General features: G+C 41.4%; 1 protein-coding gene across 2 annotated transcripts in view; it reads left to right on the plus strand.

Moving 5' to 3' along the window:
* Window positions 1-26,420, plus strand: part of ADAMTS12 (ADAM metallopeptidase with thrombospondin type 1 motif 12) — a 286,218-nt gene that overhangs the window by 87,348 nt on the left and 172,450 nt on the right. For both annotated transcript variants that reach the window (XM_044233048.1, XM_044233057.1), the window contains exon 3: window positions 17,017-17,167. In XM_044233048.1, coding sequence (XP_044088983.1) covers window positions 17,017-17,167 — 151 coding nt within the window. The remainder of the gene's footprint in view (window positions 1-17,016; window positions 17,168-26,420) is intronic.

The following is a 26,420-nucleotide window of genomic DNA, read 5'->3' on the forward strand; positions in this document are numbered from 1 at the left end:
GTTCTGGGAAGGTCTCTTTGGAACCTTTGGAATGAAAGTGAGTTTAAAACCATGAGCTCATGCTTTCCACAGATGAGATGTTTTCTGATGGACTGTCACATTATTATAAGAAAACAGCCATCTACAATCCCAGGCATGAGTTAATTTGAAAGAAAACTATTCACGAAGCAGAATTATGATTTTCAGCAAAATAAGTCATTGGGATTTTTCAGCTGAAAATGATAGGGGGATGTGTGCATGTATTACTTGCAGATTCATGTATATAGTTTTATTTGCCTTTCACTATGGGAAGAAGACAGGGCAAGTATTATAATTTCCACTTTTCATCTGAAAAGACTTAGGTCCAAGAGATTCAAGTTTAAGGTCACATCCCGGGGTAAGACTCTGCCTCTCCCAATTTTCTTATGTTATTCCATTTTACTCTGTGCCTTGTAACTCAGAGTCCCAAATCCTCTGTTAAGACATCCAGAAAGACAACCACATATCTCAGCACCTTCTGTTTCTAATTTTTCTTCTCAGTGGGAAGAATACTGTATTTCAATCCTAAGAAACTTGACATTTTCTTTGTGTTGATCTGGCAGAAACTCCCGGGGCTGAGATGAGCTCTTACCACTGTAACTGACTTAAGGTGAACACAGTGACCTCTTTTTTTTTAAAGTTCTTTCAAACTCTTTAGCCTGAACCAAGTAGCTACAATTGGGGACAAAATTCGCCCTTTCCATCAACCCCAGGGTTGGATACTAGCTTTCATCTAAATTTAGGTCATCTTCTTTGATTTAGAGCTAGCACTCCAATTCTAGCTGGTACCGTCTCACCTTCTACACTCGATGTATGTAAGCATAGTGTGTGAATTTTCTTTTGCTGCTTTAACAGATTACCAAAAGTTGTGTGGTTTCAAACAACACAGATTTATTATCTCATAGTTCTGGAGGTGGGTGGTTGGACATGGGTCTTAGTGAGCCAATAGCAGGGTGTCAGCAGGGCTGCCTTCCTTCTGCAGACTTAAGGATAAAGCCTTTTCTTGCTTTTTCTAGATCTAGAAGTCCCTTTCATGGCTTACAGGCTTACATTCTTATTTCTCCATTGTCAAACCCAATGACGTTGGGCCAAGTCTTTTTCATACTGCCATCTCTCTACGTCTCGCTAGTTCCATCTTTCATTTATAAGAATCCTGTGGATGACATCACCCCTCCCCTCAATGATCCAGGCAAATCTCCCATCTCTCATTAGCAACCTTAATTCTGGTTGCATTTTTTATATCTCTTTGCTATGTTATCTCACTTTTTCACAGTTTCTGGGAATTAGGACATGGTTATCTTTGGGGCCTTATTTTGCCTACCACATATATATGATTTTGTTTTCTAGTTGTCTCCTTTTAATAGTGCACATATTAGTATACAACATTTTGGGTAGGGGCACCTACGTGGCTCAGTTGGTTGAGTGTCTGACACTTGATTTTGACTCAGTCATGTCTCAGGGTCATGAGATCGAGCCTTGAGTTGGACTCCCTGCTCACTGGGAAGTGTGCTTGATGATTCTCTCTCCCTCCCACCCCTGGCCCCCCATTCTCTCTCTCTCAAATAAATAAATAAACCTTTAAAAAAAAAACCCAAACCTCCAAATTGGATAGTTTGTCATGCTGGTAAGTATTCCTGAACACTGTAATAAGAGGGATCTTGTTTTCCTATAAGGAACATTTGAACCAAATAAATTATAACTAAAACTCACAGTATGCTGTAAAATAAAAGGTACAGGCATTAAAAACTTTTAAAATTAGATTAATGATATTAAGCCATAAACCCTGCAAAGCAAAGATAAATGTGTTCTGTCCAGTAATTCCATTTTGCTTGTTCAAGTACTGAAAATGATAAAGCTAGCACAGTATGGTTTTGATTTCATCATTTAAATACAGTAGAAACTAGTATCTTGGCAAGTCAAATATCCATAAAATACTTAAATATATATATAAATATATATGTAGTATAAAATATATAAATATATAAAATACTTAAAATACTGGTTTATAGCCTACTGTGAGTTTTAGCTATAATTTATTTGGTTCAAATGCTCCTTATAGGAAAACAGGATCCCACTTATTACAGTCTTCAGGAATATTTAGCACAGTACTTCAGATGAGGTCTAAACCTGATTAAAATAAACAAACAAAAAATCCAGCGTGTTATTTAGAAATATGGAGATAGCTTCCAGAAGAATAGGGTTAAAAAAGCTGCAAGTCATTACTTCTGAGAATTGGGTGAGGTAGAGCAAAGATTACTGCTCTTCATAACGGGCTTTTAAGAAATATTCCACTTAATTAAACTATGTGCTTGAGGTAATATGAATTAATTTTAAAAAAATCAATTTATTATATAACAACTAAATGCATTGTATTAAACATCATTAGATTCTGGTTACAAACAAACAAACAAACAATAACTCTACAAGAAATTTGGGAGAAAATACAGGAAATTTGAACATGGAATGAAAATTAGGTTGTGTTGTGGAATTATTACTAATTTTCTTAGGTGAGGTTATCTATGAGAATGTCTGCTTCTTAGGACAAGCATCCTGAAGTATTTAATGCAGGACTCCCACAGTGTCTGCAGATTATCTTCAAATAGGGCAGCATGTTCACTTCAGAGGTGAAAATATACTAGTATTTGTCGAATCTAGGTTGGTGGTATATGGGTGTTTATTATACTATTCTTTAAATTCTCTGTACTTCAGAAGTTTTTTGAAATAAAACATTGGGAAAAGAAACATCATTCACATGTACTTGGAAATCAACTTCTCCCCTGAAATGTGATATCAAGGCAGGTACTGTCTGCTTATTTTGTAGAGATTGGGACTGTTTGCAGAGTTTGGTGTGTGAGTTCATACCCCAAACAGCACTGCTGTTAAGGGGCCATTTCCATTAGGATGCTGAGGGAATGGTCCAAATAGTGCGGAATTCAAACTCTTAACGCAGGAGATGTCTGGCCGGTTCAGGGCCTGTTTAAGAAAAAAAATAATCATTAAACCTCAGTGGCCCCTGAGACATTCTGCCTTCAGTGTTGTCACAATGTACCTTTCTCAATCCTAGAGCTCATTGCCTGGACCCCATGCAATACCATGGAGAAAACCGATCTTTTTGTTAAGCCCTTGTACAAGAAGTAAGTCCTTATTAGACCAGATTTTTGCCTTACTGATTTGCTCCCTGCAGGATTTGATTCTTGTGGAGGAAAAAACTATACTTTTCCCCACTATTTTATTTCTCTGAGGTTGATGGCATTGGAGTGCTAGACTCCCAGCACTCAATTCTGGTGTCATTTTAGAGAAATATGAGCAAGCTATAGTGTGGTTCCAAAGAGATTAACCAGAGTGCTGGTGGTTGAGCCTAATAGGAAATAAAAAAGGGTTGAAGGAAATGGAAATATTTATCCTGAAGAGAAGTCTTAGTGGTGCCTCATAAATGTTGTCCAATATACTAAGTAAATATTGTGTGCCAAAGATACTAGACCTATTCTGGTATAACTCCAGAAGACAGAACTAAGACAATGAGTGGAAGTGATAGGGAGAAAGATTTTTAACTCCACAAAGGGAAGGAATTTCTAATGATTAAAATAGTTTAGCAACAGTGGATACCTTGAGAAATGTAGTCCCACTATCATCTGCAAAATTGAACCCTCTTATGATGATAAGGTTCCCTGATATTAGAGAAAGCCATTATTATTTCTGAATTAATACTGTGTGCCAGCCACTGTGATAGGTGTTTCTTTCTTTCTTTCTTTTTTTTGTGATAGGTGTTTCTTGATAATAGTTCCTTTATTCGTCATAATGCCTTTATCAAGTAGGCACTCCCCATTGTTCATACAAAGAGCCTGAGACTCCTCAGTGAACCAATTTGACCAAGGTCACGCAGGAAGAGAGCACAGACTGAGGATAAGAACTCAGATCCAGATCAAGCAATGAAGTCCAAGCACCATATCAATGTTGTTGAATCTGCAGGTTGTAACCCATTACATGGATATGAAATCGACTTCGTGGGTTGGAACCAGAATTTAAACTAAACAAAATAGGTTAATAGAAAGGAATATATCAGAATGCCTCCTCCATAGGAAAGGAGGGAAGCGTTACTCGCTGAAACGTTGGTTTGGTAATGTACTAGAGTCTTGATGTGAAATGGATTTTCTATTGTGTCAAGGCCAACACCTTAACCTCATGGACCCTTAACCTTCTTGATTTCCCTTCCCTAGACTTCTGCGACTGGGTTAACTTTGGTGACCACTCCCCAGATATATGAGATTCCTGGGACTGCTGTAAGAAATCACCACAATCATAGTAGCTTAAAACAACACAGATTTATTCTCTTATAATTCTGGAGGTCTGAGGTCGAAAATTCAGCATCATTAGGGCTACCTTTCTTCTGGAGACTTCATGGAACAATCTGTTCTCTTGCCATTTTCAGTTTCTAGAAGCCCCTGCACTCCTTGGCCTGTGGCCCCTCCCTCCAATCTCTGCTTCAGTCACCCCTTCTCCTGCTACTCACTCTGACCCTCTCACTTCCCTCTTGTAAGGACTCTTGTCATTATATTGGGTCAACAATCTCCCCATTTCAAGATCTTTAACTTCATCACATTTGAATGCTTCAATGTTAATATTCCCTTCTCTGACCACAACCTCTCCTGCGTTTGCCTAATTTGTCATTTCCTTTGACTGGGTTTTCAGTGGCCCGGTGTCCGCTGAGCGTTCGGCCGGGCTCCATAAAGTGAAGACGCTCCATAAAGTGTCTTCTCCCAACCTGACAGCAGTTTCCCGGCTGTCCTCCCTGCTTGCCGTCAGCAGGCACTCTCACCTCTGCTGAAAGAGAAAAAGAGGTTCCCTGTCTGTAGTGACTCGGTGACTCTCCTCTCTTTCTGCCCAGGCCATCTGTGGAGGGGAACACAGCCCTTCTAGTCCCATCAAAGTAACAGAGAAAATATTTATTTTACTGAGAATTTCACAGGCGAAATGGTAAAGGAGTTTATAATGTAATTTCCTATCATGCTTCAAGTAAAAATCTGCACTTTTCTTTTCGCAAAGCTTTCACTTTGGCTGCTGGCTGGTGTGTCTCAGTTCCCCTGTGGATCCTTTCCCTTCCGGCCTCTGCACCTCCAGGGGCTGCTTTGTCTACACCTGGCTTATCTCCAGGGCTCTCAACTTCTTTCTTCTTTCTTAAACATAGTCATTTAGGGCTCTCTGAGCTTCTCTTTCCCTTTCCTTTACCACTTCAATGTTATCTTCAAGGATAGGAAAGTCTGTTCTGCTGAGAAAGATTTTGTTTGTTCTTGGCCAAAAATACTAGTTACCCAGGCCTGTTCTGACAGGACAGTGGGGAATTACAAATAACTAACACTTGTTCTGCGATAGTTGTGACTTCAGGGGAGTTTGGAAAGTAGAGACAGTGAGTATAGACTTATTTTTTTAAAGAAAGAGCCCTTGGGAAGGCACATTTTTTTTTTTTTAATCTTGTTCATTCTAGAGATGTAATGAGGTTATAAGTATCAGTGTTCACATTCATGTCTTTACTATCTCATACTAGACCTTTTTTTCCTGTTCCTTTTAGTTTTTGTTTTTGTTTTTACCCTTTTTCTGCTGTGGCACTTAGGGAAGCTGACATCTGTCAAATTTCCTTATGGTTTGCCTTCTCCCGTCATTAGGCCACTAGAGAAGACATTCACCTTTGGCCAGAAGCCACTGGTAAAAATCCCTGGAATATTGTGTTTCAGGCCAGAATCACTTTGGCAGCCACAGCAACAGTCTTGGCTGGCTGCTGTGCTCTTTCCTGCCCATGCGGGAGCACTCCCAACCAGGAATTGTTGCCCATCGTGCTGGGAGATGCAGAGCCAGGGCCCTATTCTCCACAGCCCAGTGAGGCTTTGTGTCCTCACAGTGAAGGATGGTTTCTGGACTGAGAATGATGACCTGCTGGGGCATCATGAAAAAATAGTGCTGTATCTTGGCTCAATCCGCCATAACGGTTTTCTTCTCCCTGTAGGAGAAAGTGCTTTCACTTCTGCAGAGCTGCTTCTCTCCCATTGTTCTCCCTAATAACATGCTTCCTGGGCTTCCAATGCGCTGCCAGTTACCCTCCTTTCTTTGTAGTTGGACTTCCAGTTTTCTGGTGATGACAAACATGGCTTGCTACTTAGAGCTGCTCCCCCGCAATGGCAAAGCCATAGAGAAATTCTGAGGAACAGTATTTTTCTGATAGAAGATTATTGAGAGAAGGAGAAGTAGTCAGAAATGACCTTAAGTCTCTGACAACTCCTCCTTTTGCTCAGGACTGGAAAGACCATTTGGTAAGACACTGTCATCCAGGAGGCTCCCTCCCTGTCCCTGAAGACTGTGGGAGAGAGAAGTTCTGATGAGTTTTTGGTTGCTGCAGTGTATCTTAGCTGACGCTCCTTGATTTTTGTTAGCTTATCGAAGAATGCATGATTTGAGAAGTAATGGAATTCCTTTTTTAATTTTCAGGAATAATAGGTTTGGTGGGGTTCCTCAGCATTTGTGTCAAGCTAGATCTTTTAGATGCCGTATCTTCTTTTATTTTAATTAACATGTAATGTATTATTTGTTTCAGGTCAAATGTACCTGATGTATAATACCAAATGTATTATTTGATACGGGTCTGTGATTCATTAGTCTTACACAACTCACAGCACTCACCATAGCACATACCCTCCCCAGTGTCCCAGATGTCCCATCTTCTTCATGTCAAATGATTCCACATTTCAAACCCAGAACATTTACTCAGTTAGAGAATCTACTTCCTAGAATGTTTTAGACTTTTTTGGCATCTTGTATTGCCCTGATCTATTAAGATGTTATGGAAATTCTCTGTGAACCTGAGATTCAGGGAAACTTTCTCCATAAGCTGTAGTCAATAGTTGTTATGCTGAAACTTCTTTTGGTGGAGATGAACTAAGTGTTTAATTGGGGTTATTGCTAGTAATTCTCCATATCTTTAGTGTTGATGGGAGAAGAGGATAGAAATAACCAAGCACCATCTAAAGGAATAGTGTCATGTTTTCCAAAGTAGGACATGTGGATTATCTGTATCAAAAACCCCAGAGTACTTGCTAACATGCAGATTCCTATGTACACAATAGATGTACTGATGAGAATTTTTGGGCAAGGCTTCTGGGCACATGCCTTTTTAGTAAGCTTTCCATGATTCCTTTGCACATTAAAATTAGAAATAAGTGAACCCTACGATACCTTGTTCTCTTTGGTCATTGTGTTCTTATTTCTAAAGATCCACTTTAGTGGGGCGAGTGGCTATTCTACTGTCAGGGACTTAGTCTTTCTTCCCTAATAAGGGAACCTGAGATTCAGTGAATCTATGTGAAAATATCTATGTGAATCTATGTGAAAGTCAGTGAATCTGTGTGAACAGCTCTTGGGAATTAGAATGGAATACTTAGTTCCAAGTGTTATCTGGTGAGAACAATGAATTGAGAGACAGCTTTTCTATCCTTACGTGAGCAGAAAGTTTTCTTTTGGAACCAAAACCTGAGTCCTTTCAGAGAGGAGGAGTCAAGATGGCGGAGGAATAGCAGGCTGAGATGATGTCAGGTAGCAGGAGACCAGCTAGATAGTTTATCAAAACTTGAGTACTTTTAGAGATAAACAACAATGCTCACCATGCTATAAGATGAAATGATTTAATTACAGAGAAGAGTCCAAGTACCATCACCTTGAGAAAATCCATAAGGAATGGAAACATTTACTGAAGGCCCAGCTCTGTCTGGAGTAATTTTATGTATTGCCCTATTCAGTTCTTACCAGAGCTCCTCAGCAAAGAACATGCTGTCATCACCATGATATGGATGAGGAAACAGGCCCAGAGAGACCAAATTACTAGTGCAAAGCTACGGTGCTTGTTAGTGCTGGAATTGACTGGCAACTCAGCCTTGTCTCCAAAGTCTGGCTTTTCCCATTAGAGGCAGAAAGACTGTGCTGCTGATTCTGTTTTCAGGGGACAAAGAGGCCAGGACTTGGCATTCATGGTTGACCTAGCGACTTGAAATTAAGTTTATTGAAGATTTCAGCCTTCATTCATTTGAGGAAATCCCAGCTGGGGAGTTAAGCTTGATTCTGCCTGAGAGAAGCGGAGAAAATCGGTTCTCCGGGCTGAGGAGATGCCTGTGACGTGTGGAGGTTTGATTAGAAGGCCTCCACCTTCACTTGGAGCTCTCAGACTATTAAAGGAAGAAAGAGAAACCAGTTAATTCTGTCTCTGCACAAATTTTTCCAGACCACTCAGTGTACACCTGGTCGTTACTGATTCTCCCCTAGTTAGTGGGGCATGTATGTACGTACAGGAGGTTTATTGTCAGGAAGTGACTAGCACATTTATGGAATCTGAGAACACCCACGATCTGCCATCTGCAAGCTGGAGAACCAAGCGAAGCGTGGAATACTTGAATCTGAGTCTGAAGACCTGAGAAGCAGGGGAGCTGATGGGATACAGATCCCAGTCTGTGTATAAATGCCAGCTCTGACTCTCCAGCGGCCGGAGGATGTCCACGCTAGGGACGGTATTCTCCTTTACCGAATCCCATTGACTTCAAATGCTAAGGTCATATGGAAACACCCTCACAGACACACAGAAGTCATATTGAACGGGGCATTCCATGGCCAGTTGAGGTGGCCCATGAAGTTCACCATCACATCAGGCATTGGGGGGAAATGTTTCCTCAGATGATCACAATAGCTAATAGCATACCCTTATGAGACACTTATTAGGCGCTAATGTTCATCCACGTGCATTACGCTGGCTCATTTAATACACATGACAACTTTAATAAGTTAGGTAGCAAATTACTATCACTATTTGTATTTTTCAGGTGAAGAAATTGAGGCCCGGAGCTGTTAAGTGACATGTAGCTAAGAGATGAACTGAGCAAATGGACTTGGGAGACTTAAATTTTGTCACCACCCTTTGTATTGAGTTCACAGTAGGTGATGCTCTGATCACATGAGCTACTGTGCATTTATTAAGTGCCAAGAAATGCGGTAAAACCTTCTGCTAGGCATTTTACCTACAATGGCTCTGAGAGTTATTACCCTGCAAATCAAGATAGGTGATGCCCCATTTTACAGATGAGAAAACTGTGACTCACTGTGTTGACTCATTTGACCAAGATCACACAGCTCAAGCTATTTCTAGTAAACCCTCTCATAACTTCTTGAGCTTATAAATTTTTTGGAATTCATTCCATCAGTTTTTTTGTTTTTGTTTTGCTTTTTTTTTGGTTGTTTTTGTTTTTCTACTATTTAAACTCTGATCTGCCAGCCAGAGAGTGGGATGTGGTCTCATGTGTGTAAGGGTTGTGGTGGGCTTCTCTGAGAGCATGGCAGGGGTATGAGGACATGTAGGTTGACATTTCAGGGCTCTCAGGGAGACCACGCCTTCTAGAAGTGGAACCTTCTAGAAGTGGAGCAATTCCGGTCCTTCCATTTTGGTCTCAGGGCAGTGGCAGCCCCCTCACGTAGTCCTTGTCCTGCCAGATGTTTCATTTTAATTCTGGCAAATGTTGGATTGTTTATAGCTACTTATCTCTCTAATTTCTCTGAAGTCTGTATCAGTAAATCGGTGTTTCCAAGCTGGCTCCTGGTTGACTTGATCTTAAAAAACAGACTGTTACAGTGAAATGTCACTTTTGCAGTTTATTTTTCTTTTAAGGCAGGTCTTCAAATTTGCCTTGATTACAGTTCTGTCACTGTATGATGCCTGTGCTATGGCTCTCTTTCTGTCATCAGCAGGTCTCTAGAAATTTGCGGTCCAGTGCAGCCATTGAGCACCTGTGGCTCTTTTAATTCAGGATAATAATTAAAGTTAAATGAGATTGGGTAAGAGGGTATTTCTATTTTTTTTTTTTGAGGAACCTCCGTACTGTTTTGTAGTGTGGCTGCACCAGTTTTCATTCCCACCAACAGTGCACGAGGATTCCTTTTTTCTCTACCTCCCCGCCAACACTTGCTATTTCTTATCTTTTTGATAGTAGCCATTCTGATGGGTTTAAGATAATATTGCCTCTTTGTGGTTTTGATTTGTATTTCCTGGATGATGAGTCATGTTGAGCATCTTCTTGTGTGTCTGTTGCCATCTGTATGTCTTTGGAAAAATGTGTATTCAGGTCCTCTCTGCATTTTGTAATCATGTTTTTTTAGAGTTGAGTTGTAGAAGTTTTTTATATATTTTGGATACTAAACCCTTATTGGGTATATCATTTTTTAAGGTCAATTTTTATTTTTTTATTTTTTACGATTTTATTTATTTATTTGTCAGAGAGAGAGAGATAGAGCACAAGCAGGGGGAGGGGCAGAGAGAGAACCTGACTCCCTGCTGAACAAGGAGCCCATGTGATACTTGATTCCAGGACCTGGAGGTCATGACCTGAACCTAAGGCCCTTTTGTTTTGTTGATGGTTTCCTTTGCTGCACAGAAGCTTTTTATTCTGATGTAGTTCCAGTAGTTTACTTTTCCTTTTGTTTTCCTTGCCTGAGGAGACATAGCTAGAAAAATGTTGCTACAGCTGATGTCAAAGAAATTACTGCTTGTGTTCTCTTCTAGGATTTTCATGGTTTCAGGTATTACATTTGGGTCTTTAATCGATTTTGAGTTTATTTTTGTGTGTGGTATCAGAAAGTGGTCCAATTTCATTCTTTTGCATGTGGCCTCCCAGTTTTCCCAACACCATTTATTGAAGAGACTGTTTTTCCCCACTGTATATTCTTGCCTCCTTTGTCATAGATTGATTTACCATATGAGCAAGAGTTTGTTTCTGGGCTTTCTATTCTATTCCATTGATTTAGGTGTCCATTTGTGTGCTGGTACCATACTGTTTTGATTAATACATCTTTGTAACATGTCTTGAAATCTGGAATTGTGTTACTTCCAGCTTTGTTCTATGGTTCTGCATATATTCTCTATAATTCTACTACTGGGTATTTATCCAAAAGAATGAAAACACAAATTCAAAAATGATAGATGTACTCCTCTGTTTATTACAGCATTTTTTTAAAGATTTTATTTATTTATTTGACAGAGATCACAAGTAGGCAGAGAGGCGGGCAGAGAGAGAGAGTGAGAGAGGGAAGCAGGCTCCCTGCTGAGCAGAGAGCCCGATGTGGGACTCGATCCCAGGATCCTGAGATCATGACCTGAGCCGAAGGCAGCGGCTTAACCCACTGGGCCACCCAGGCGCCCTATTACAGCATTATTAATGGTAGCTAAGATATGCAAGCAATCTAAATGTCTATTGATAGAGGAATGGATAAAGAAGATGTGTGTGCATGTGTGTGCGCGCGCGCACACACACACACACACTCACACACAGATAATATTACTCAGCTATAAAAAAGGATGAGATCTTGCCATTTGTGACAACATGGATGGACCTAGAGGATATGCTGCTAAGTGAAATAAGCCGGACTGAGGAAGAGAAATGCCATGTGATTCACTCATGTGTAGAAACTGACAACAAAACAAATGAATAAAACAATAAGACAAACAAAAAGCAGAATCAGACCTTTGAATACAGAGGACAGAACTGATGATTGCCAGAGGGGATGGGGCTGGGGGAATGGGACTAATGATGAAGGGGAGTGGGAAATACATGTTTCCAGTTATGAAATGAATAACTCACAGGAATAAAAGGCACAGCCTAGGGAATATGGTCACGGATATTGTAATAGGTTTAGATGATGACCGTACTTATAGTAAGCATAGCATAATGTATAGACTTCTTGACTCACTATGTTGTACACCTCTCGACTATACTCAAATATTTTTTAAAATAAAATTAAGTGAAATTAAAACTTCAGTTCTGCTATTACATTAGCCACATCTTAAATGTTCAGTAACAACATGTGGCTTGTGGCTATGAAATCGGATGGTGCAGATGTAAAATGTCTCCATCATCACAGGAAGTTTTATTAGGCAGCACTGGTCTGGAAGATAGGGACCAGGTCTGTACTGTTAAAATATCTGCCCTACATATGGTTAACTACTGGGTGGAGGCACCAGAGGATGTCTTCTTGGCTTGAGCTTTACCTCCTCACACCCCCTGAATTACTAGCACTAAGACTAATACGGAAAATCTTCATGAATCTATGAGATTACCCATCACTCTCCCCATTGGCTTAATGTGGGCCAGTCAGGGAGCTCCTGGGATCACATCAGGGGGTGTGGTATTCCTGGGGTAATCTTTCTAGTGGTCTTCCATCTATATTCTGAGGCTTCTATCATGTCTTAATCTCTGGTCCTGGTTTAGGGTCCTGGTTACATATTAAAAGGTAAAATGCTCTGCCTGCTACAGACCAGCAGAAAAAGTTGATTCCGGGAGGCTGGCCTGGCTTTAGGACTGTGCCAAGTGTTTTGGAGACCAAAGAAGCGTAGTCTTCTGTGTCTGCCCTCCAGAAGCACTCACCCTCACCGGTCTTCATCTTCCCTGAACCATAGCACTGGAATCTGTAGCACTTAGGGAGGCACCCCCCCAACCCAGATACACACATTGCTCAGGGGTTCTGTATATCAAATCTTGTCTTCCTGGCTGCATTATAAACCTAGAAGTTGATATACCCCTCTTAGAGTTCTTAGCATAGGCCTGGCCAAGTGATAGATACAGATGGATAATCAATAAGGATGATTGTGAGGGTGTATTTTACCCTCTTTCCTGTGTATTATAATGGGCAACAGGTGGTATCTTTTCCAGTGATTCATGCACTGTGATTGAGTACCTTGGCTATCTCTATCCCAAACCAATATGTTGCTCCTGTTGTCTTTGTCACTATGAGAAGGAAAAGTTGATCTGGTAACTTCAGAAATTTTCAAATGAAAAGGAATTTCTTTCCAGGACAGGTTGATGAGTTTTGGCAGCACTGTTTCATTGTACAACTCCAGGGGGAGCCATTCACAGCTTTTTCTTATGTGAACAGCAGCCCCTTGAGCTGCATAACCCAGGGCTCTGAGTATTGGAACTGATTTAGTAATTCTTTCTTATGCCTTTTCCAATACTATTGTTGGTACCCTTCAGTCTGCTAGGTGTTATTTGTGGTAAAACTGGAAGGCATGTCAGCATAGGTTAGATGACTCTTCAGGGTCTCTAGGCTGTGTGATTCTAGAACACTATTCACAAGTTCCTTATTAGACACTACCAGTTTCCCATTGGACCCCAAATCATCACACTGATCCAAGTATAATGTCAGTTACATCAAGATGACTTTGATGGGAGGTGGAGAAGAGGTTGTAGGTGACTATTCTTAATCCGAGACTGGGGAAAATAAGTTGGTTCTGAGGGGTCTGTGAAAGTCCTTCCTGCACTCTCCTTAGCAGAGAGCAGTAGAGGTTCAATGTCACTGCCTCACACCAAGGTGGCTCAGCTCTTTGTCTCATGCTTACCTAGTTGGGCTTATCTGACGAGTAGAAAGCAATCTGAAGAGTCTGATTTAATGGACTTGAAGAAATCCACCTGTCGGGGCCCCGGGTGGCTCAGTGCGTTAAACCTCTACCTTGAGCTCAGGTCATGATCTCTGGGTCCTGGGATTGAGCCCCGCATTGGGCTCTCTGCTCGGCAGGGAGTCTGCTTTCCTTCCTCTCTCTCTGCCTGTCTCTTTGCCTACTTGTGACTCTGTCAAATAAATAAATAAAATCTTAAAAAAAAAAAAGGAAAGAAATTCACCTGCCTTAAAATCTTTTCCATCCATCCCTAACACTTGAAATGAACTAGTAGACATTTTGTGTGTGTGTGTCAAATAATACTTCCTATAAAAATTAAAGATGGACTTCAAGTTAATATATTAGTGTTAAAAATCAGAATAATGGTTACCTTTGTGGGGGTGGGGATGATATTGACTGGGAGGAGAATGGAGAACTTTTCAGCTGCTGCGAATGTTCTGTTTCTCTATTTAGATGTTCACCTATGGAAGATTTATGGGACTTTACAGTTATGATTTGTATATCCTTTTGTATGCTTATGAATCTTCAAAATAAAGTTTATTTAAAACAATTCTTGGGGCGCCTGGGTGGCTCAGTCAGTTAAGTAGCTGCCTTCAGCTCAGGTCATGATCCCAGGGTCCTGGGATCGAGTCCTGTATTGGGGCTCCCTGCTCAGCAGAGAGCCTCCTTCTTCCTCTCTCTCTGCCTGCTGCTCTGTCTACTTGTGCTCCCTCTCTCTCTCTCTCTCACTCTCTCTGTGTCAAAAAAAAAAAAAATCTTAAAAAAATAAAACAGTTCTTCGAAGATGGCCTCAGGAAGCATTCACAGATATTTATGACTTAGTTAAAGTGAGGAGGGGAGTTTCTTTCTGAAGGGGAGTCAGCAGTGTGCTGGGAGTACTGGAGCCTGACACAGAGGAGTAGATGACAATGGAGAGAAGGGGCAGATTGACCCTCCTCGAGCTTCTGCCTGGGGTTCATTCTGCCCAGGCACATCTGGGAAGAGAGTACAAGCCCCTGGTGAATTGGATACTTTTTAAAATTTTTTTAGTCCATCTTCAAAGATGTCAGAAAGGTAAGCAGGGTAGAGAGAAGACTGGAATGAAGAGTGCCTCTTCCAGACCTGGTAACAGGAGATGGGGATTCTCGGGGGGCAGTTCGCATCAGGAAAGCAGAGAGCCAGTCCTTCATTTGGAAAGCAAACCATAGACGAGTTCTTCCAGCATAACCTGGCTCTGGTTAGGTGAGAAAAGACCAATAAACCACGGCCACCTGGATACTCGCTGTCGAAAGCTCTGTGTCTCTGTATTGAGGCAGAGAAGAGGTGCAGAGCTCTGCCAGGAAATCTCCCCTCACTCTCCTCCAGACCAGTGGCTGTCTCTTCATCCCCTCTTCTTCTGTGTGGCACCCACATAGGGTCCATGCGTGTGAGCAGGTGTCTTGCTTCCCCTCTTGCTGGAGAGTCAGCCTGCTCCCCAAGGTGTCACCGTCCAGCCCCTGAGAAATATTTAGACTGGATATTTAGGTTATTTCCAGGTGCCAGACTGGCCTCGTGGAGGAATGCAGATGAAAGTAAGCCTGTAGGAAAATGCTTGCTTGGCTTTGAGGCATTCTCATTCATGTTGCCCATAAATAGTTATTATGTTCTCAGCCACAGCCCCGTCTGTTTCTTCAGTACCACCTGGGTCCAAAATTTGAGGGGAAAGAAATGCCAATAAATTCTTGTCGATGAATGTTTTTTCTTCAGGGACCTCCATATTGGGTTGACAGCAGTTGCACAAAGGGACCCCGCACCAGGCTTCCCTGAGGAGTCTTTGAGTTCTCCTTGTTTCTATGGAACAAATGAACTTTTTCAGCAACAGGCTTACATTCTCCTCATGTCCCTCCTCTTTGTCTCAGAGCAGAAACGGAACCAAATCCCAGCACCGTGCAAGGCTGTTCGCAGCTATTTTATTACAGTCTGAATCTTGTCAGCTCTTTGTATCCCATGGGATTCCTCGGAGAAAACATTACCACCCTATGTTTGTCAAGTACTTTGCATGGCACTTTCATAAGCCTTAGCTCCTTTGATTCCTCGAGCAGCCCTGGGAAGTAGTAGGCATCACTCCTCTGAGAGGTTGGGTGACCTCCTCCAAGTCACACAGCCGTTCTTACAACCGCCAGTAAGTGTGCCCCCTGCTTTTTCCCCCCTGTTCCCTGTGTTATTAAAGGTATTTCAACATCAGTAATCAAAACAGGAAGTCAGTTGTGAGATTTATGTTAAGATCTGGGTATGTTACTGGTCCGATGAAGCAAACATTTTGGAAAGACATCCGAGTTAGGGACTGTCCAGAGAGAGCAGCCTCCTTTCATGGAGCCCCTCTTGCCTTTTGAGTGTGGGGGCTGCTCATTTAGTCTTTGGACTCAATCTGCAGAGCAGGGCAGCCCTGGCTTGCTGAGGTGTGGTGAGGGGGCTTGAACTTGGAAGCCTTCACAGTTTCCCTGAGGCCCCGGTGTTTCCAGATTTGCTTTTGCAAATGTATTATTCACTGAATGGCTATCTTGACTCTAATACAACAAAATGACATAAAATTTGGAAAGAGACTAATGGTAGTTAAAACTATGAGCCTTTTCTAAGAGCTTCACATGTATTATTAACTCATTTGGTTTTCATAACAAGCCTTGATTACCCCCATATTTCACTGCCCAAAGTCACAGTGCTTATAACTGGGGGAGCTGGGATTGAATCTTGTTGAAGTCCATTGTCTGAGCTCCCGATCAGTCTAGGGCTAGTTCTTTTTTTCGTTAATACAAAATTCAGATCCTGAGCCTTAAGTCCCCCCAGGGAGATCATTGGCAAAGGAGTTCTCTAAAATCTCAAATGGGCCCTAAAAATTTGTCTTGAAAAGAAGAGAGAGTTGTAGCAATAGCACTTCTAGACCTGACCTCCAGAAAGAGTGATTCATCAATGGGCTTTTTCTAGCCCTTCACTGATTCCCGTGTCTGTGAATGAGAATGCCCCCTGGAAACTGACAGAGGACAACGCACTGTGGACTCCTGGAAGCCTAGTCCCAGATTTCTTTGTTTCTTTGTTTCCATGAGAGCATTGTGGCAAAAACACTTCAAGCAGTTGAGTGAACGTGTAGCTGGACTCCTCCCATACAGGTTCCCAAAAGCTGTCCATGGAATATGGCTTATAGATACCAACTCCATAATAGGGCAACTGGGAAGCATTGGTTCTTACTTTAAGAGTCACAGCAGTGGGTTTTAAGGGCAGGGCAATGAACTTGCAACATTGCATACCATGTTTCGGATACATGTGTATAGGTACCCTTTTTTCATTGGAGTCTCAGTGGAATCCATGACACCCAAACACTGAATAACTGTAACTACAAAGACATCTCATTAACTTATTTATGTGTCGCTTTTCTGTGAGATAAAATGGCAGATTCTGAAAGCACTAGTATGGGTTTTAAGGGATGATCACGATCTATGTACTTTGCACTTTACTAATTTTCTCCACATAGATACGGAATGGATTCAAGTAGACCTTTGTATTATGTATATTTACAGACTGGGTTTTTCCATCTACCCCATGGAGACTTCTTCATTGAGCCTGTCAAAAAGCATCCACTGGCTGAAGGAGAGTACCACCCACACATCATTTACAGGAAGCCGAGGCAGAGACCTCCAGAGAAGGAGGAACCAACCTGTGGATTAAAGGGTATTGTGACTTGAATCTCCTCACCTCATTGTACAGTCTGTTTTGTTCCATTATTGTTCTGCTACAACATGACCTGCTCTTATTCACATCTGTTATCTCTTCCGCCTTTCTATTGCCACAGAGTATGTGCCCTTGTAGGAATAATTTCACTTGTCTATATGCCAGTCTCTTCACATTCTTAATGGGAAGGGGAAAAGGCATCACCCACATCTTTGCCACATTAATTGATGATATTCACATGATATTCATCATGAAGAATTGTTTGTTTTTTAGATTCTTTGAATTCCTTAGAGGATGATAGTCTAAACTAAAGACAATGAGTTTCACTATTAGCAAAGTTATAATACTTTAGGGTGGACTATTACCAAACTGCTTGTCATATCCGTACATGAAAGGCAGATTTCAAGGTGTGATGATGCTGATGTGTGAAGAGAAACTGAAAGAATTATCAACAATTTATCAGGTGATGAATTCAGCAAAGCTTCTTTTGGCTGCCTTTTGTTTGTAGTTCACTGACATATGTTCCCTGCCCCTCGGCTCAAGAGCGATCCGAACTGGATTGCAGAGAGGTCTACCTTGTACCAAATAGTTTCAGGTAGTTTTCAGAGGTGAATTGACCCAAGTTGTTTCCTTGCAATTCCCATATTCTCTCTGATTCGTATGTTGTAATAATCTATGCATAAAGGACCACTGGAAATTGAGACATTTTCTTAAATATGGTACAGTTTCTCCTTTCTTCAGAGAAAAAAAATATAATGGACTGGGGGACAGTTAACAAAAGGAATCCATAATATTATTTCTATGTCTTAAGGATTTGGGTTTCATGGACTTCCGTGGGAAAATAGATTTGCTAATCTAGACAGATTCTAATAAAGATTTGAGAGGACTCAGAATTTTGCAAGCAGGAGAAGGAGAGAACAAGGGTATAAGTCATTTCTTTATAGACTTCACCCAGACCCTGGGATAGATGGTAACGTTCCTGGGAGTTTCTTCTGTGATCTTAGCAGAGTATGTAAACAAGAAGAAATTTTGAGTCTGTAATGTTTCCTGTACACAAAAATGGACAGCTGGTTACATTCCTTAACTTTAGGAAGCTGTTCCAATTTCATCCTGAATTAGGTAACAGACTGTCTAATTCTCCTTATAGCAAAAGATAAGAGAAGGGAAGAGATTCTTCTTCTGGATGGTCTGATTGATTAAGTTACCAATCCAGATAACTTAGTCTTTATGTGAAATTTTAGGGCTCCAATCTAATCACTCGAAGAATTTCCCAATTCCTGTTACACAGTGGATGATGAGATAACACTTTGTGTGATTCACTCTTTTTGAGATCACTGGGTCATCAGTATGGCAGAGCAAGTTACTAGGGCAGTGAGTGAACTTGGCCAGAGAATTGCTTCCCTAGCCACAGTTGTGCTATGGAATGAGTTAGGTTATTCCTCATGTACCCAACTTGAACACCTTCTCTTTGAGGTAGACTTGATTAATAATGAACTGAGAATGGCACATATTTCATCATAAAGGCAAAAGGGATGGGTAGGAAAGAAGTACGGTTTACGAATGTCATGTTCCCATTAGGTCACATACCATACCTCAGCCTTAGTCCTTGTCATACCATTTCCTTATTCATTCTCCACCAACCCTAAGACTTACCATTACTTTGGAAACTTCTCTGATTAATCCCATTTGGAACAGTCTTTGCATTGTGAATTTCTCTACACATATCTTCTAAAAAATCCTGTCTTAAACTTGCTTAAATCTTCACAATATCAGAATTGAATAGATAGCCCTGTTGGAAGGACACTTAGGTGCCATAATGCAGCCCATTTTTTTTCACCAAAGAATCAAGTGTGACTCAGAGAAGGGAGTGAACTTTCAAAACCATGAAGGTGGGAGGTGTTCAGAATATGGTCAAGCTTAGATGTCAAGGTTCTATTATATCTTGGGCTTTATACTCCCTCATGGTTATCTTTATGTCTTCTTTGAATATATAAATCTTATTTTATCAGCTGTCTTGAAAGCCCCATTAAGGTAGTTCCCCTCCCACACAGTATGTATCATAGTGTAATGTGCAAAGGAGAAGTTTATTAAATCACCGGAATGAAACGAAGAGTGATTCATAGCCAAATAGATGAGACTAGAGTATACTAGCCTCTCCTCTATATAACATTGATAGAAAGAAAAAGGAAGTGTGCATTTTCTAGAAGTTGACAAGTGTCCGTCATTTGTGACCATCTCTATTCCATGGACAATAAACATGATTTAATACCTAAATGATAGAGATTCAAGAATAATCTAATGTGCTTGTGAATATTCTTAAAATATACGTGACCTTTGGATTTTACAAATCTTGGTATATTGAAATGGACTTGGTCTTGCTAAACAAGGTAATTGCATTGTTCTTAGACCACGTTACCCTGCAGAAATGATGGAATTAACTGACACTGTCCATGTCATTAGCCAGCATTAAGGTACACTTTATACTTAGGTCAGCTGGGGTTTCAAAGTTGAATTACTGTGATTATATCAGGAAAGATCCTATTTACTTGTGTAAAATGTTCTGTCTTTGTTATGTTTAAAGCTGGAAGACCTTTGGTATTGAAAAAAGATGTCCTTTAAAAAAGCTCTAGTTGTTCAGGAAGGAAAATGTGTCAATTACTTTCCTCTAAAATGTGTCCCTTTACTTATGTTGATCTCGCATATAGAAAGGTGTCCAGGAGTTTCACAGTGGGTCCCTTATTATTATGGTCTGAAAGTTCATTTGATTAAACTCTCAAGAAATTCATTTTATTGACGTTGGCAATTTCCTTTATCTCAGTTTTTTTTGTCAAGAACGTAGACTGGGACTTGAGTGGCTATTAGATGGAAGTATCAAGGGGAATTATGGTTTTAGGAAGCTAGGGAGGGGGAATTAACACCAGTCAGATCAGATGCTACCTGGCTACCAGGTTGTCTGTGGCAGAAAGGGGTCTAGGCAGGTAAGATCAGAGTTTGAGATTTCGTACATTAGGACTCTAGGCTAATGTTTTTGTTTGCTTAGTAAAATCTAAGACCAAGACCATAGGGACTCAAAGCACCCGTTGTCTCTGTGCTGCAGTGGATTGGTAGCTCTGAGAGACTCCTGGATCCGGTCAGAAGCCTTTCCTCATGAGCCAGGCCTCACCACGGACTCCCCGCCTTGCATTTCCTCACTACTTGGCAGTTCTTTGCCTTGTTCCATCATCATTTCCGGGCCATAGGCTCCCACTTTCTGAACATATCATATCTATTTGGAGCTTATCATTCCAAACATAGCATTTGCCTTTCTGAACTAGTTTTTATTCCTCAAAAAAGCCTTGCTTTTCCTTAGCCCTTGTGTTTGGATTCCTTCTGCCTGAAACCTGTTTTCCCCAGAAGCTTTACTGAATTATTTCTGTTTTTTTGTTTTTTATTTCTTTTTTTGTTTTGTTTTGCTTTTTAGGACTTACGCATAGCTTCCTTTAGAAAACCTTCTTGGCTCAATCTGCATTAGATTTCTCTCCTCTGACTCTTAACACCAGCTTCCCCTATGTTAGGCTCTATCATATGATGAAAACCTATCTGTGTCCTTCTCTGCACTGTAAGCTTAACGGAGCTGAGAATCATGTCTGCTCATTCACAAGCTTGTCTCCAAGATCTGAGAGAGTTCCCAGCCAGGGGTGGAATCAGAAATGCTGAACTTGGAAGTACTGAGTTTCTGGACCATCTCTGATGCATTTGGCAGCTTATTACAAGCTTGCATTTAGCTATATGGAACATGTTTAACCTCTGAGAATACCCAGACTTGCCTGAAGAAATTTAGTAGACATGCTGATGCCTGCACATTGAAGAGAAGTTTGCATAAGACAAAACGTGGCTATGGTTGGGACTCTTGGCCCCAGGTTGTAGCTGGAAGTGACTACTTCAGATTTTGACTTTAGAATAAAAGAGAGTGGATGGGTAAGAGAAAGCAAGTGACGTTCATTCCCTTGACAAGCTCCACCAGGCAGTGTTCTAGGAACTGGGGATGCAGGGGCAAACAGATCACTGACCGAGGCAGGAATATAGAGACAGAGAGGCATGGGAGCCTAAGGCAGGCAGGAGAGGGGTGCTCTCCAGGGAGAGGCACAGAAGAGCAAGTGCCTTGGAAGATAAGAGGGCTGAGCCGTCATTAGCATCCCAAGCGCAGGCCTCTGAACCTGTGACTCACGGATTTTCAGCTTCCTGTGGAGAGTTGGGAGGACAATTCTCAGCTGCTCCAGGAGGCAGATTTCAGGTGTCCTTTCAGTCTTGTTTCAAAAGCTGCTTCCTTGTGAGTCTTCTCCCCTTACATGGTTGGCCCTAGGAGGACTGATGAGTTCCGAAAGGTCACCCTGCGTTTTGATGTGGTCCCTGGAGTCTTCTACCTTCCTGCCTCCCCACCTCCCTCTCATTCCCTGCCCCATAGATGTTCCTTCAGATGGGCTCACCTCAGGGCTTATGCACTTACTGTTCCCTCCACTGGAACATGCACCCTCTCTCCCTTGCCCCCGCCATTTCTTCATGGCTTATTCTCTCCCATTGCTCAGGTCACTGCTCAGATTCACACAATCAGAGAAGACTTTCTGATCACCATCTAATATAGGAGTCTTTCTGTCACCGTGTAAACTCTTTATCCTGCTTTGTCTATTTTCAGAGCATTTGTCATCACTTGATGTCACTCACCTATGTATTCGTTATTGTCTCTCTTCCCCAACTAGAATGTAGACACCCTGAAGGCACACACTACCTCACTTTTGTTCTCTGATGTATCCCCACTGCCCGGCACAGAGCCTGCCATAGTAAGCACCTAGTAAATGTTGAGTGAATGAGTGAGTAAATGAATGAACGTAGCTTCATTCATGATAATCCTGTTGAAATTGTAGTCCGTTTCCAGCACTAGACTCATCTTTGTACCAAGGATACTTGTATCCTAAATACTGAGCCCAGTGTCTGATCCTCATAGTTTGTTGATAAATGTTTGTCCACTGAATGAGTGAATGATGTGTACTTCCAAAAGGGTCCTGCAGGTGTGAGCAAACATTTAACCTCACCAGGGCTGGGGGTCCAGGCATACCAAGAGTGCTCTGAGTCACTGAGGGAAGGCAAATATGTTCCCTGGGAAGCAGCTAATGTTAACTATGTATTTGTCCCACAGCTTGATTAATGTCAGTGTTTGGGGAAACAAACATTCCCACCCCCACATAGTCCCATTTCTGTATAGCAGCTGGAAGTCTCATAAATAACCATGAAATTTTCTCTATGGGGAAGGAAGTTTACTTGTTAGATTTGAAATAAAATATTTGAGGAAATTATGAGTGCATTTTAAGCTTCAAATTCTCTCCTCCAAAGGCAGAAAAGTGGATCCCTAGGGTATTTTCTGGGCCAATAGGCCATAGCTTAGAAAGTTCCAGAATTTAATTTACATGAGTGTGTGTGTCATTGGTTGACCTTTCTCCCTCCAGGATATATTAATTTGCTGTTTCTATGGGCTGGATACTAAGTGACACAGCTCTGAACATGGCAGGTTGGACCCTGCTTTCATGGACTTACAAGTTTGGAGGAAGAGAGTTTAACAAAAATTGTAAAAATAGCACACATGAGCATTGTGACAAATACCATAAGAGTGTATAGAAGAGAAGCCCAGTATGATCAGGAGCATTAAAGAAGGTCTGTCTGAGAGAAGCCATAGACTGGGTATAAATTCTTATGGAGCCATTTTCCTTGAGATCATTTCTATGGAACATCAGCATTTAAGGAGTGGTATCTGTTAGGGATTATATTGTATCTCCCCAAATTCCATTGTTGAAGTTATAAGTCTTGGTACCTCAGAACGTAACTACATTTGGAGATAGGATCTTTAAAGAGGTAACTAAATTAAAATATGATCATTAAGGTGGGCCCTAATTAAATATGGTGTCCTTAGAAGAAGAGGGTATTTGGACACAGATACACACAGCCAAGACCATGTGAAGACATAGGGGGAGGATGGCCATCTTCAAGCCCAGAAGAGAGTCCTCAGAAAGAAAGCAGGTTGCTAACACCCTGATCTTGAACTTCTAGCCTTCAGGATTGTGAGGAAATAAATTTCTGCTGTTTAAGCTACTCAGCCCGTGGTACTTTGTTCTGGTGGCCCTAGCAGATTAATAAGAGCAATGACGTGTTAGCTTACCTGCATGGCGATCCTCTAGTTCTTTCAAGCTGTGAGGAGTTGGTTATGCTACATGAAGAACAGAAGACTGTACACACAACAATAAAGTGTAGTCAGCACAGGCTATAAGGTGTGTGACTGGTGTGGCCACACAGGGCCATGCTCAGAAGAGGGGCACTCTGTGGTAGCCATCTTGAAATTCTTAATGATTTTATCTTTATCTCTTGTGCTTTGCAAGTGAAGACTAATCAGACAATGTAGCATGTGCTGTGGGCCTGGAGCCTCAGCCCCTACATGTTCTTGCCTCTGGCCACCTCTCTGCCTTCCCAGGATGGGTTGTCAGCCAGCTTTACTTTCTACTCTGACTCCACTGCCACATGAGCCTGTCTAGGCAGTGACCAGGGCACACCAATGTGGGGAGGCCTGCTTCCATGGCTGTCTTCCATCCCTGGGGGAGTCTGCATGCACAGGAGGAGGTTCAAGAGTGAGTGTCCTACAGTGTCTTGGGATGAGGCACGGCAGCAGTCCTCTCCATCCTAAGCTGGCATTTGGTAGATGACCGAAAAGGGACTGCTTATCCACTTCCCATTCAGGTACTGAACTTCTCCTGATGTGGTGTTTGTAATCCCATGGGGTCATCTCCCCGGGTAGCTTGAGGTCACGGGCTATAAAGGAAAGACTGACTTCTCTGCCCCTGCCCAGGGCCCTATGTTTTCTTTTTGTGTTGCACTATACAAACCGTGGCCCTGGGTTTACAGTTGCTTTGCTGGCAAAAAATTAAAGTGAATCTGACACATATTAATGATATTCCCAAGACTGCTGCAGAGGATATGATACTTTATATTGAAAACTCAAAAGACTCCATTGTAAAACTGCTAGAACTCACACAGGAATTTAGTAAAGTGTCAGGATATAAAATCAATGCACAGAAATCAGTTGCATTTCTATATACCAAGAGTAAGACAGAAGAAAGAAAAATTAAGGAGCCAATCCCGTTTACAATTGCACCCAAAACCATAAGATACATAGGAATAAACCTAACCAAAGAGGCAAAGAATCTGTACTCAGAAAACTATAAAGTACTCATGAAAGAAATTGAGGAAGACACAAAGAAATGGAAAAATGTTCCGTGCTCATGGATTGGAAGAACAAATTTTGTGAAAATGTCTATGCTACCTAAAGCAATCTACAAGTTTAATGCAATCCCTATCAAAATACCATCAACTTTTTTCAAAGAAATGGAACAAATAATCCTAAAATTTGTATAGAACAGGAAAATACCCCAAATAGCCAGAGGAATGTTGAAAAAGAAAACTAAAGTTGGCAGCATCACAATTCTGGACTTCAAGCTCTGTTACAGAGCTGTAATCATCAAGACAGTATGGTCCTGGCACAAAAACAGTGGAACAGAATAGAGAGCCCAGAATTGGCCCCTCGACACTATGGTCAACTAATCTTTGACAAAGCAGGAAAGAATGTCTAATGGAAAAAAGACAGTCTCTTCAACAAATGGTGTTGGGAAAATTGGACAGCCACATGCAGAAGAATGAAAACTGGACCATTTCCTTATACCACACACAAAAATAGACTCAAAATGGATGAAAGACCTCAATGTGAGACAGGAATCCATCAAAATCCTTGAGGAGAACACAGGTAGCAACTTCTTCTACCTCAGCCTTCACATATTCTTCCTAGAAACATTGCCAAAGGCAAGAGAAGCAAGAGAAAAAATGAACTTCATTCATTCTGGGGACTTCATCAAGATCAGAATTTGTACAGTAAAGGAAACAGTCAATGAAACCAAAAGACAGCCAATATAATGGGAAAAGATATTTGCAAAGGACATATCAGATAAAGGGCTAGTATCCAAAATCCGTAAAGAACTTATCAATCTCAACACCCAAAGAACAAATAATCCACTCAAGAAATGGTAAGGGACTGGAAGAGATTATGCTGAGTGAAATAAGTCAAGCAGAGAGAGTCAATTATCATATGGTTTCACTTATTTGTGGAGCATAACAAATAGCATGGAGGACAAGGGGAGTTAGAAGGGAGTTGAGGGAAATTGGAAGGGGAGGTGAACCATGAGAGACTATGGACTCTGAAAAACAATCTGAGGGTTTTGAAGGGGTGGGGGGGTGGGAGGTCGGGGGAACCTGGTGGTGGGTATTGGAGAGGGCACGGATTGCATGGAGCACTGGGGTGTGGTGCAAAAACAATGAATACTGTTATGCTGAAAATAAATTAAAAAAAATTTTTTTAAAGTGCTATTAAAGATGTTAAAATATTAAAAAAAAAAAGAAAAGAAATGAGCAGAAGACATGAACAGACATTTCTGCAAAGAAGACATCCAGATGGCCAGCACACATGAAAAAGTGCTCCACATCACTCATCATCAGGGAAATACAAATCAAAACCTCAATGAGATGCCACCTCACACCAGTCAGAATGGCTAAGATTTACAAGTCAGGAAACGACAGGTGTTGGAGAGGATGTGGAGAAAGGGGAACCCTCTGACATTGTTTGTGGGAATGCAAGCTGGTGTGGCCACTCTGAAAAACAGTAGGGAGGTTCCTCAGAAAGTTGAAAATAGAGCTACCCTACAACTTAGCAGTTGCACTCCTGGGTATTTACTGTAAAAATACAAATGTAGTGATCTGAAAGGGCATCTGCACCCCAATGTTCATAGCAGCAGTGTCCACAGTTGCTAAACTGTGGAAAGAGCCTAAATGTCCATCAACAGATGAATGGATAAAGAAGATGTGGCATACACACACACACACACACACACACACACACACACACAGTGTATGTGTTGTGGTGAGAACAGTGTCTTGTGTAAGACTGATGAATCACAGACCTGTACCCCTGAAACAAATAATACATTATATGTTAATTTTAAAAATAATTTAAAAAAGAAGGGAAAAAATAATAAGAAAACATTTTTAAAAAATCCATCAAGTGGGTTTATATACACTGGGGTCTCCCACTGGTGAGAGTGACCCATCTCTCTAGTGTCTGCAGGGCAGGGCTTCTGAGGGCCACTCTCCTTCTGGGCCTTCTGCCTTCTTTACGAACTTGCCCCAT

This window comes from Neovison vison, chromosome 1, assembly GCF_020171115.1.
Source record: "Neovison vison isolate M4711 chromosome 1, ASM_NN_V1, whole genome shotgun sequence".
Lineage (NCBI taxonomy): Eukaryota > Metazoa > Chordata > Mammalia > Carnivora > Mustelidae > Neogale > Neogale vison.